The sequence below is a fragment of the Trichosurus vulpecula genome, chromosome 3, assembly GCF_011100635.1.
Source record: "Trichosurus vulpecula isolate mTriVul1 chromosome 3, mTriVul1.pri, whole genome shotgun sequence".
NCBI lineage: Eukaryota > Metazoa > Chordata > Mammalia > Diprotodontia > Phalangeridae > Trichosurus > Trichosurus vulpecula.
The window spans coordinates 407,227,353-407,240,721 of NC_050575.1; the positions used below are offsets into that span (position 1 = coordinate 407,227,353).

Sequence of the window (13,369 nt, forward strand, 5' to 3'; positions counted from 1 at the left end):
GCCTGTTCATATTCCCAGCCAACTACTTGACCCTTGAGCTATTTGTCAGGATATGACTGCTTGTAGAGTAGAGAGTACTTTGTCTCAAGCTTTAGGGTCCAAGCACTGCTGTTTTCAGAGCTACCTCTACTCCACTGTCACCCCAGGCTCTGTCCCAGTAGCGTTCCTCCTCCCCCAAGAACCGCCAACCAGGACTACAATACAGATCCAAGCAGGGCAGAGCAAGAGAATCTGCCTTTGTGCCCACAAAGTGCTCCTTGCACTCCTGCTCTGATGCACTGCTACATTCCTTCCACTGTATGAGCCAGGGACTCGGGAAGCAGCTGACACTGGAATTCTGGGAGCAGCCTCGGGAGCTTCCTGCTGCTGCTACCACAACAGCTGCACCACTTCCTCCACCCCCAGAGCTGGTGGCCAGAGCACTCTGAACTCAATCCTGCAGTTTCCCCCTAACCTGCTCTTTGGCGTTTGTGGGTTGAGAAGTCTGGTAACTGCCACAGCTCACTGTTTCATGGCCCCAAGGCCTGTTCCAGTTGGCTGACTCAGGGTCTGGTCTGTCCCGGCACGGCCCATGCTGGGCTGTGCTCTGCTCTCAGCACCGTGCGAGAGACCCTTCCCGGTGACCATCCAGGCTCTCCTGGGCTGCAGACCTGTTTCCCTCTGCTATTTCATGGGTTCTGCAGCTCTAGAATTTGTTCAGAGCCATTTTTTACAGGTGTTTGGAGGGATTTGGGGGAGAGCTTAAGCAAGTCCTTGCTTTCCCAGCATTGTGTCTTACAGACCTCTTTTCTGCTCCTGGCATTTCTCCTGGAGTTGCTGGGCAGCAAACACCATATCAACTGTTCCTCTGCCCCTTCTGAAGTCACACTGGCTCTCAGGTAGATGACCATCTTCCAGGTGAAGGAACAGCCTATTAAGGAGGGCTCTGACAAGAATCTTGTCAACAGTGACTAAGAGAGAGACCCCACTGTGATTGTCACAGGACAACCTGTTTACTTTGCCTTTATAGAGATTGACAATGGGTCATTCTTGAACTCCTGGGGTATAACTTCCTCTTGCCATATAACCTGGAAAATTTCAGTCAGCTTTTGTATGAGCAATGGACCCCCTATCTTGTAAATCTCGGCTGGAATAGAATCAGCACCAGGTGCTTTGCCACATGACAGGAACCTAATGGCATTCAAAACCTCTTCTTCAGTTGGAACTTCATCTAGGAAAGGATTAAATTCAACCTGAAGTAAAGGGTCAATGACTTCAGCATTGATTGATGATGGTCCGTTGAGAACACTATGAGAGTGTTCAGCCCATCTCTCTAGGATCATATCCTTTCAGTAATCAATGTGGCTTCATCGGCACTGAGTAGTTGTGATACACCATAGGTCTTTGGCCCATAAATAGACTTCAGTGCATCATAAAAGCCCTTGGGATTATTACTATCAGCATAAAAACTGAATTTCATCAGCCTTCTTACTGAGCCAAGAATCCTGCATCTCTCTAAGCTTTGCTTGTACTTTACTTTTGATAGAATTAAATTTGATAGAATTAAATGCCTTCTTAGAGATGGATGAACTACCCTGCTGGTAAACCCCGTGAAGTTCTCATTTGTCATTTAGCAGCTTCTGAATTTCCCCATCATTTTCATCAAAGCCATCTTGATGTTTGCAAGTGTTCTGACCCAGGTGAGCAAAGGCAGTGCTATATACCAAATCTCTGAAAGTTGCTCACTTCTTTTCTGTTCCACTGTTGCCAACTATGTGTTGGCTCAATTTTCCCTCCAAGTCAGCAAAAAAACTGTTCCCACTCAAGAGAAGAGCTCTAATTGGTTGACATTAATTCTTCTGGTAGTCATTTTGCCTTGGGGACACCATTTTTTTGAATATAAATATTTAGCTTGGAGAGGATAAGTGTATGATCAGTCCAGCACTCTGCACCACACATTGCCTTCATCACTCTCACATCCTGTCTGTCTCTTCTCCTTACAGTCACATAGTCTATCAAATGTCAATATTTGCTGCAAAGTTGCATCCACAAAGTTCTATTGCATTTAGGTAAACAGAAGACAGTGTTGGTAAAGAGAAGGTCATGAGATGCACAAGTCTTCAGTAGTAATTGACCATTACTGTTGCTGTTTCCAACTCCATTCCTCCCTAGGACTCCCTGCCAAGTCTGGTAGTCTGAGCCTACTATAGCATTAAAGTCACAGAGAATTATGAGCTTGTCTTATTTTGGCATATTGATGATAAGAGTCTCCAGGTTTTCATACAATTCTTCTTTGACCTCAGAGTTTGTCATGGTGGGAGCATAGGCATTCATGATGGTGGCATGACATATTCCTGCAAGTGGCAATCGTATTGTCATGAGCCTATTGTTCATTCCTTTTGGCAGGCATACAAGCTTGTTGACTAGATCAGTTTTGATTGCAAAGCCTACACCAGCTTCATGGTACTCCCCTTCACAGTGGCCACTCTAGAAAAATGTATATCCAGCTCTAACTTCACTAAGCTGGCTTTCATTTGCCTGCCTTGTTTTACTCAGGGCTACTCTTTGGATGTGATACCTGCTGAGATCTCTTACAACAAGAGTTGTTCATTTTTCAGATATACTGGATTTTGTGTTGTCTATAAGTGTGCACGCATTCCACGTGCCAATGGTGAGTGGAATTGTCTTTGCAGATTGTGAAGTTTTTTGTGTTTTTACAACAGAGTGGGATTCCCCACTGACCACAGCAATCAGGCCAGGGTTGGGTGAGTAGACAATTTTGGGGCACCTTTACTAGTCCCTTCCTCACACCAGAAGGTGAGCAGTGCAATCCTTAAAAGGCTTCTCAGATACCCAGGGGGCTGCTGAATCCCACTGCTGCTTACAGTGAGAAATGACCCTATGGCCTGGGCCCACTTGTGTGCAGGGTTGTGACTATAGCTCTCAGTGTATCCGCACATGGTGCTTCATCACTTGCCTGTCACCACAGGGCTTTGAGATAGGTAAAATAGTAAAATGGTATGGATGATATCTTTTGATTTGTGGGTAAATTGGATTTAAGTGAGGCAGAATTACATGAAGTTGTTGGCCACACTCTCTCCATCATCATCTGAATGATAAATCATTAGAGAAGATCCTCCATATTATAGTGTAAGTCTGGCTCTCCCTTCCCCCCCCCCCCACTCCCCAGCTCCTGACTCTCTGGCTTGGAATAAAGAATCAGACATTCCTTTCTGGGTAGGAGACTGAGAAGCCCAAATAAGAAAGAACCTCTCAGACATTCCTCCCTGACTGATAGGCCCAAACAAAGGATAGAATACATTTCAACTAGAAGACGGATAGGTCCTAAACAAAGAACAGGAAATATTTCTGAAGCTGCTTTTTGAGGACCTCCCAGTTTTCAAAAACCAAAATGACTGACAGGATCTTCCCTTCTCGAGGAGAGTGGCTACCCTCTCTGGTGGAGAACATCCAGGACAGTTAGCAATGAGTCTCCCCTCTCTGGCAGGAAAAACTTTCTTTGTTCAGCATCCTGTAAAAGTCACCACGTGGGAGAAGCACACTGGGATCTCACCCATGGGGAGAAAGCTTTGCCTGGGACCATCTTCCCTTTTGGGGCCTTGACTGAGCTGTGCAAACTGGGACCCCCACAGCTTTGAGAGGATCAAGTGCAGGAGCTCCCCCGAGAGGTGATGAATCTATGTTGTCTGTGTCTTTGTCTTTGTTGTGTTAACTGTGTTAGTTAGAGTATTTCCCCTGTCTTTCAATAAGAACTTTATTCTGTTGGGAGTGTGTCTTATTGCCAGTGCGAATCTGAATCCGAACCTAACCTAGCTTAATTGAACATCATCACAGTTCAATGACAGGACAGAATAAAGATGGCTGGTGGTGACTCAAGATGCAATGGATGACCTTGGTGTCTTTGATGCCTAAACAAGCTCTATGGGCTCCACAGCATCTGCTTCAGCTACCTTCATGGCTGTTGGAACAAATTGTTCTCATCCACCCATTCCACCAGGGGAAGTCTTCACACGCTTGGGGTAGACACCCCGCCCCCTTACTCACCAATGGGTCTGAGACCCCTTGGTTACCCTTGATAATCATTTAATATCATTTGAATTCCAATAAGGGCCAGAGCCTGAACTAATCAACCAGAAGAAGCCCCTCAGCTTGAGTTTACTCAGCCTCTTCCTGTGTCAGTGAGGCCATAGGGAGCTAAGAACATTCTCTTCTGTTAATGACTAGGCTCCTTAACCCGATGTACTCTCTTGAATAGTGGAACCTTTCTTATCTTAATATTTTATGAACATATACTATGTTATGGAATGTGACAATCCTTTCATATTATTTGAACCCCAATAATATCCAACGCATCCAAACTGCTTTACTCTACTCTAAAAATGCCCTTTTTGTGTCAGCAACTTCAAAGACCAGATAATATTGACAAAGAATATCTTTCCTATTGGTGACAGGATGTCTGCAACCAGAACAATGGGATTTCTCTTATCTCGATATTCTAGGGACACTTGCATCTTTCGACCATAATCTCTAAGTGACACTACCTTGTCAACTGACTCATTCAACTAAGAACTTCCTTTCTTATGAGTTGGGATTGTTACTTAAATTGTGTCTTTCTTCTTTCAGTCAATCAGAACTTTGCTTGAGATTCCAAGATCATGTATCTGCTAGCTTCAAGGGAAAAATTATATGAATTTATATATCACCTAGCCTGTTTCCTCCTTTAACCAAACTTTTAGGTCGACCAGTATGGTTCTGTGCCTCAGATGGAACTGATGGAATGACAGAACAGCAGCCCAACCTCACCAATGCTAATGATGCAGGCACCTCAGGATTCGTTTTGCCTGGAGTCTTTACCTTGATGGGGTTGGGTAAGTTCTCCCTATTCCCAGCTTCCAAAGGACTCCCACTAGTTTGGTTGAAGTCCCTAATTTCCTTTGGGCTAGCTCTGGGGGCAGGGACCAATTTGCGTTAAATCACTCTGGAATAATTAGGTCCCCTCTGTAGATGGATCTTTGGAAATTAGTACAAGTATTGTCATCACTAGTGTCAGTTAATTAAAGATAGCCCCACATTACATTGGCTTTTTTGGACTAAAGTTACTTTATCTTAAAACCAAATTAAATTTAAAGGCCAATAAAACATCTAGCTAGGAGAGTAAATGTTTTCATCATGGGTTTGCAGAGATGACTGAGCGAGAACAAAAGGCAGAATCCTCTCCCCCTAAGTCTTGAAAAGCTACTTCAGGGCGGAGCCAAGATGGCAGCTGGAAACCAGGGACTAGCATGAGCTCCCCGCCACGTCCCTCCAAAAACCTATAAAAAATGGCTCTGAACAAATTCTAGAACTGCAGAACCCACAAAATAGCAGAGGGAAGCAGGGCTCCAGTCCAGGATAGCCTGGATGGTTGCTGGGTGAGGTCTATCATGCACAGAGCTGGGAGTGGAGCAGAGCAGAGCCCAGCATGGGCTGAGCAGACCAACCAGACCAGGAGCCGGGTGGAATGGGCCCTAGCGCCCTGAATCAGTGAGTCGTGGCAGTTGCCAGACTTCTCAACCCACAAACTCCAAAGACAACAGAGAAGAACTGCAGAACCCACGAAACAGTGGAGGGAAGCAGGGTTCCAGCCCAGGACAGCCTGGATGGTCTCTGGGTAAGGTCTATTGTGCACGGAGGTGGGAGCAGAGGGGAGCAGAGCCCAGCATGGGCAGCGGCAGGACCAACCAGACCAGGAGCCGGGCAGAACAGGTCCTAGCACCCTGAATCAGTGAGCTGTGGCAGTTACCAGACTTCTCAACCCACAAACACCAAAGACAACAGAGAAGGTTAGTGGGAAAAGCTGTGGGGGACAGAGTGGAAGGAGTTCACAATTCGGCCACTGCCCCGGGGACAGTGGGGGTGGTGCAGCTACAGAAGTACAGCTGCAGTTGCTTCTGGCCCCAGGCCCACCTGGTGGGAGGAATTAAGTGGCAGATCAGAGTAGGAGTGAAGAGCTGGCTTAAGATTTGCATCAGGTCCAGGTTGGCAGTTCTTGGGGAAGGAGGAGTGCTGGTGTGGCAGAGCTAGCTGTATAGAAATAGCTCTGAAAACAACAGCGCATCCCCTCAAGCTTGGAACAAAGTACTCTTTACTCTACAAGCAGTCATACCCTGACGAAAAACTCAAGGGTCAAGTAAGTTGGCTGGGAACATGGCCAGGCAGCGAAAACAGACTCAGATTCAGTCTCAGACTTTAGAATCTTTCTTTGGTGACAAAGAAGACCAAAACATACAGACAGAAGAAGTCAACAAAGTCAAAGAGCCTACAACAAAAGCCTCCAAGAAGAACATGAACTGGTCTGAGGTCATGGAAGAGCTCAAAAAGGATTTGGAAAAGCAACTTAGAGAAGTAGAAGAAAAATTGGGAAGAGAAATGAGAGGGATGTGAGAAAACCATGAAAAACAAGTCAATTACTTGCTAAAGGAGACCCAAAAAAATACTGAAAAAAATACTGAAGAAAGCAACACCTTAAAAATAGACTATTAGGCAATATTGCCTAATTCTCTCTACCTCACTCTCCCCTCTTGTCCAACAACCCCAGCCATAGCTATTCCTCCACTCCTGCCCTATGCCTCACCTCTTTCCTCCCTCTTTTCCCTTAAAGGCTCTGATTCTAGGGAGGATTAACAGCATTTCGTCGTTACTACCTCCCTATCTGCCCTAGCCTTAAGGAGGATAATTTTGTTCTGCTGCCATTGCCTCCTCCCTCTCTCCCTTTTCCCCCTTCCCTTAAGGGCTCCATTTTTGAGAAGGATAGCTACACTCTGGATGTAGGATATGGAGAGTCAGAAACATCAGGGATGCCAAGGCTTCCCCCAAAGACCACAGAGGTGCTCTGAGCAAAGGTTGCAGGATCTGACCTCCATCCATTCCTACCCTGTCAGGTCTTAGATCTTTGCAAATTCCCCAACCCTCTTTCCTTGGAATAATAATAGCCAATTCATGATGAGAATTTCTAGCAAGCCTCTAATTCCCTCTCTGTTGTTAAATTCTGAGCTCAGTTTGTATTTGTCCTGTCAAATTTTGTCTGTCAGTATGTGTGTCTCTGTTTCTATCTTGTGAGCAAGTCAAATTTTTTTAATTTAAATTTATTTATTTAACATATTTGGTTTTCAGCATTGATTTTCACAACAGTTTGAATTACAAATTTTCTCCCCATTTCTACCCCCCCCCCCACTCCAAGATGGCGCAAGTCAAATTTAAAATGCAGGCAGTCAGAGATTTCTAAGGGCTGCAGCTAGGGAAACAAACAAAACTTAAGACTCTTTTCCTCTTGTTCTTTGATTTGACCAACCTGGAATTACAATGGAAACAGAGCTAAAAACATTTTAGCAGATCGTGGGATTATTAAAAAGTTTGGAAACTAATTAGTTGCAACTACGGGAGAAAAAATGAGAATGTTGGAGAATTGTAGGAAAAACTTAAATCACCCTTCCCCACCTGGCAAAAGGAGGGGAGGGGCAGCAATTTGGAGACTGAGAGTAGCTTTGTGCCCCTGGGCCCCTTGTAGGTCATCCTTCTAGGCAAAGCTTGGAAATTTTACCCAGGTCCCATACACTCTGCCCACCCTGTCCCAGCAGCTGCAAACCGCCCCAGACTCAGTAAATTCTGCAGTTGTGGGGGAAGGGAGAGGTGCATGGATTCATTCTGTGCATAGCATTCCCTAAGCCCAGCCTCCAAGAATTACCACCACTGGGATACCAGCTTCTGCTTTTGGTAAACTTCATACTTCTCTGTTCTAGTTGTAAAAATATATTTTATGTCTGTTTGACCTGTGTCATGATTTGTTAAGGGAAAACAATAGTGATTGTTGTTATGGGATCAAAATGACATAATGACTGTAAAATGCTTAAAATAATGACTGGCATATGTTAGATACAACATTATTATTATATCTTTCTAATTTAATGTAATTGTTAACTTTGAAGTGGTTTTTAAATACCAAAAGAAATAACTTTAATAACTTCTATATGTGATAACCTGGAAGTGCAATTGATGTTATCTGAAGTTTATTGTTTCTGTATTTCTAAAATTGTATTATATTTCTAAAATTCTCTTAGATTGTGAAATTCGAGAAGACTACTGTGTGGTATAAATAGTATTATAGCAATTTAATTTGATTTTTGATATATGTGAATTGGGTTTTCAAAGGGATGTGATAAAAATTTGATGATTTGAAGCCATTATGTTTGGTTATAAACAAGTAATAATAATGCTGACATTTACTATGATAGTTTTTTTTTTGAAATCTTACCTATTTATGAGAATTTAAGGTGGTTCAAAGTTATAGTTTCAACATATTAATGATAAGATACATGATTCTCTGTGTAAGGAAATTTAGAAATGCATTCACCTAATTAGATAATGGGTAGTTTCAAATTTTAAATACATAATAATGTTCAGGGCATTATTACATTTCTATGGTCTAAATGTTGTTAGAATTGTATTGTCTGAGGAAAATGATGAATGGGTTAAGAAGCTGGACAATTGCTGTAACTTAAGAAATTATAAACTTCCAAGTTTTGTCTTTATTTAAAAGGAAGTTCAGTTAAAATTGTTTTTGCTATAAATCAGGTATTTATACAAAGGCCTTGTTTGGGATGTCCCCTTGTAATGTACAAGAGGTTTTGTGAATACAAAATTTGGGAACTTTGTGATATCTAGAAATTCTTTAGTAACAAGGAATTTAGTTGTTGTAATACTTTTGGAATTTATGAAAAAGCAATTTCTCTTATAATCTAGATGTTAGGCTAAAAATTGTGCAATATATATATATATATATATATATATATGACAAAGAGCGAATAAATTAGGATAGATTTCCAACCTCTGTATATATTTAAGTTCTTATAAACTCTGTGCAAAAGGTTTAGGTGTTGCAGAATTCCTATTGAGCAAATGAGAATCCTTGGAAAAATATAGGGGTGTGATTTTCAAGCCTATATCATCTAAAGATATATTTATGTATGTTAATCTGGAGGTTTATGGAATAATTTATGACAGCACTTTTGGAATTTGTGAATGAATCCCAATGTTTAAGGGTTTATTTTTGCTTTAAGGAGGAGACACCTATCATTTTAGAGTTGTCCAACTGATTTTCTTCATGAAAGTTTAGTGACTGTTCCTCTTAATATCAGGATAAGTTTTCAAGATAATTTATTACTACATTAATGTAATGAGTTGTAAAGCACAAGAGACCTTGCCATCTTGATCTGAATTTGTAGCTATTCCATGGCCTAAGTAAAGGTGAAAATTGGTGTTTGAACTTATAATATGTAATTCCTGAGGTATCTCTTTCTTCCAGAATGAGTACAATTGGGGAAGAATAAACAAGCTTGTGAAACAAAGACATAAATCCAACAACCTGTGGGGTTATTCATTAACCTCTTTGTATTGCTTAAGCTGGAATGGGATTCCAGTACAGTGGTTATGTTAGTAAAGAGTAATAACTTATGAGCTATCTTGTCTTATGGTTGACATGTAAAGGAAGGCTGAATAGTGGGTTTGAAAGATTTGTAAAGATAAATAAAGGTTTGACTGGAAATATGAAAAGCAGATAAGAAGGTTTGGGGACAAATGGGAGTTATCCAAGCCCCTCCTGTCCCTAGATAATTGCTCTGGATACCTTTGTACTAGTTTCAGATGGTTTAAGTATGTTGAGAGAGTGTGAGGAAATATTTTGAGAAGATTGAAAAATTGTGTAACTTGATTTGATAATTAATGCTCAATCAAATTTGGGACGGCCCTATCTGAAGGATACCAGCCCATGTTTATTTGCTATTTAAGACTTTATGTTACTGCAATTTACTATTGTTTCAAGCTCTGATTACAGGGACAGGTGTCATAAAGCCAATAGTAGAATGGCATGTGCTATAGGCTGAGAACTGATAAAGGTGAATGTCTGTGCCTGGGAAGAGTTTTGAAGACAACCTTGGACATGGCCTAGGTAGGATCTTCCTGACTCTATTTCCCAATTTTGCTATTTCCTTTCTGAATAAAGGAAAGTTCCCCACATGATTATTCCTAAGCCCTGATTTCAGCATCAGTGACTATATGACTCATGCCTGGAATCAAACAGAGCTAGGGAAGTTCTTTCCTTCTGGTAAGATATATGACATTGTCCTTCCTTTTATAGCAAATTTATATCATCAAGAAGTTTTGTAAACACAATGCTAAATCTATTAGGTAATAGATGGATATTGGAATATCTCTGAGTTACTATAATGTGATGTAAGAATGAATAGCTTAGAATTTTAACCTGTATTCCCCAAATAAATATAATATAGAAATAACATCCTCCAAAAGAAGAAAATGATTAGACAAAGTTATAAGACAAAGATGTAATGTGATAGATATCTAATTAAATAGGAAAGCAAAATTTTGAGAAAAGTAACAGGATCAGATTGATTCCTCTAAGAATTATATACAGATGTACATGACTGGCTTCCAAAATTTATTATGTTTTCATAAATAGATCTTAAATTTGGATTTTTGCACAAAATTGTATAAGATAGTGGTAAAAAGTGAAATTATTTCTCCTTTATTAAAGTGTGTGATAATTTTAAAAGGCAGATGAGCTTATTTTCTGTAAGGACTTCCACATTTTAAAAGTTTCTTATACCAGGTACAGGGTTTAGGTAAGGATAGAAGCAGCAGATGATATATAAACTGAAATTCTCTGATGTTTCAAAAATGGAAAACCAAATTTAAGTGATTGTACTAATCTATACTGTCAGAATTACCCGGGAACTTCTAGACCTGAACCAGAGAAGCAGAACTTCCTTTTTGAGCTGTCCTAAGAATAAAAGCTATTGTCAAAGAAAGGCTATACAGGGACCAGATAACTACATCAGGCATCTGGGGTTAAAAAAAGTGCTGCTTAAATGGACATTGGGAATAAGTAACTGGGATACAAGGAATTTAATGTTAGTTAACATTGTTAATAATGATTGCATTGCTTTGTACGGTTCATGTTTAAGTTTTTTTTTTTGTTATCTAATGTGTAAATGGAAACTTATGCAATTTTGTAAATTGTGAGAAAAACATTATTGTATTGTGTGAACCTAGGTCTGCATGGCTGGGAAACTGAACTTAGCCATGTTACCTATGTTGTGCTGTATCCTCTCAATTATCAAATTGTATGTCTTCTGGGAACCCCTGTTAGGTCTGTCACATCTAAAGATTGCTCTTGCTCCAAAATGGACATCTGAGCCCATAGGAGAACTTGCCCTACCACATGTGACTTAGGCTTCCTGTGAGGTAAGCAGGTCACATGGCCTATTAATGGGTGGGAAAGATCTTCAAATCTAAATTGCTCTTACAAGCCACTCCACAGTTGATGGGCATCTGTGGTGGGTGAAAGATGAAATGGCCAAGGAAACAACAGTTTGATCTTCTGAGCATAGTGATTTATTAAGCAGTGCATGTCAATTTTTCAAGAAACAAGGACCAGACTTCCTCACTTTAGGCCTGACCCCAAATACAGGGATAGATAGATTTTTTAAAATAATCAAATAAGGTCAATTAATTGAAAGTTAATATTACACCACCAGGCAATCTGATTTCTAATTGGATGACCAGCTAGGAACTTTCCATGTTCCCATGGGGAGAGTGAACTGGTTCAATGCCCTGAAATCAAGAAAAGAGTAGTCCCACTCCCCACAAGTGTTTTTAAACTATTGAAGTAGCATGGAAGCAATAACTGGTTGATCAATTTAGGACTAGTTTTCAGGTAAGACATATGAATTGCTTGAGATGTTCAACTGTGAGAAACTCCTTACATCAGTCTTTGGATCTGACTGGCTTTTTTTGTCATCATAATGTAGGTCCTTGGTTAAGGGGCTCCAAAAAACAGGGAGAGGTTGTTTAGTTTCCCAGCGGTGAATTGAAAGTGAAAACAATGCAATAAGCTTTGCCAGTTTCAATAATTGAATAAAGTTTTTTTAGAAGGCAACTATTGTACTGGGGAGACCTATCATTGACTAGAAACTGAGCTAGCTCCATAATTGAGTCACAAGATGGACTCGGTGTGGTTCACTTAATTCCCACAGTTAACCACTTGCTGTCCTAATTCGCTGAATTCCCTCGAGTTTCACTCACTATTTTCAGAAATGGATGAGTTACCGGAATTACCCAGGTCCTAAGACTTCTCCCCTGTAATCTTAAAGTGATTCCTCACATCTACTCAATTTCTAATTCTTTTCCACCAAAAATAAAAGCTGCTCTAAATATTTTTGTGCATTTAGGTTCTTTCCCTTTTTCTTTGATCTCTTTGGGATACAGTAAGGCCGGCCTCGGCAACCGGTAAACGTGGCATTTCCGCCCCTTGGGGTGTGACGGACTGCTTGCGTCAGAGCGACACCCACAAGGAGGGACAGGAAGGTTATTGGCCTTGGTGGCTGGGGCTCAGAAACCGCAGAAACTGCAGCCGCCTCCAGACTACGATTCCCAGAAGGCCTCGCTCACCCGAGGTGCCTTTTTCCAAGCTCCGGGACGTAGGGAACGGGGCGATCCCTCTGACGTCACGTCCGCCCTGCTTCCTCAGCTGTCCAGCTCGAATTGGGGTTGTCTTCTTGCCTTCCCTGCCCTGAATCGACCCCAAACGGTGTGAGCGGCACCCGTAGCCGGGCCGCGCTGCGAGGCTGGGGCCGAGCTGGAGCCTCGGGATCTGGTTGGGGAGCGCACGGGGCGGGAGGGGCCCTGAGGGGGCTTCCGGGGGGGGTGGGAGCCTGAGCAACAGGGGGTGGAGGCAGGAGGGCCGCGTGGCTTGGGCGGAGGCCATGGGAAGGGTCGCGGAGTGGTTTCCCGCTGCCCGGGAGCCCATTTCGGATTCTCTTGGCGGACATGCTGTAGTGGTTTGCCTCTTGCTTCAGGCCATTTTCCATCCGGGGAGACTGAGGCCCTCAGGGTGAAGGGATTTGGCCAGAGTCATGCAGCTAGCGAGTGTTCGGATTCTGTCTGAGGAAGAGGAGCTTTCCTGCATGCAGGCCCTGCCGTCTTCCCCCCGGGGCTATCTGGGTGCTGGAGACAGAGCTGCCCCGACCCACCAGGGTTCAGCCTGTCTCCACCCCGCCCCCCCCGGCCATGTTGCCGGGGGTCCCTGCCCTGCTGAGAGAGTCCCCCATCTGTCCTGTTCTGTCTGTAAAGAGAGATTGGTTGATTAGTTCAAAGGCAGAAGTGTTTCCTTCTGCCCCTCCCCCCCTCCCAGGAAAGCAATGAGTGTTTACTTCTGCCACCCCATCCCCCGAAAGGACTGTTTCCTTAGGCACGCATCCCCCCAGGAGAGAAATGACTGTTTACTTCAGGTCTTCTCACCCCGCCCCTCCCATCATCA

General features: G+C 42.6%; 2 protein-coding genes across 2 annotated transcripts in view; both read left to right on the forward strand.

The window, feature by feature from the left end:
- The window catches only part of LOC118844120 (zinc finger protein 420-like), a 444,485-nt gene that overhangs the window by 386,317 nt on the left and 44,799 nt on the right, over positions 1–13,369 (forward strand). The window lies entirely within an intron of this gene.
- LOC118842750 (zinc finger protein 383-like) overlaps positions 1–13,369 on the forward strand; it is a 38,376-nt gene that overhangs the window by 14,247 nt on the left and 10,760 nt on the right. The window contains exons 2-3 of the mRNA XM_036750114.1: positions 4,737–4,868; positions 12,390–12,642. Coding sequence (XP_036606009.1) covers positions 4,737–4,868; positions 12,390–12,642 — 385 coding nt within the window. The remainder of the gene's footprint in view (positions 1–4,736; positions 4,869–12,389; positions 12,643–13,369) is intronic.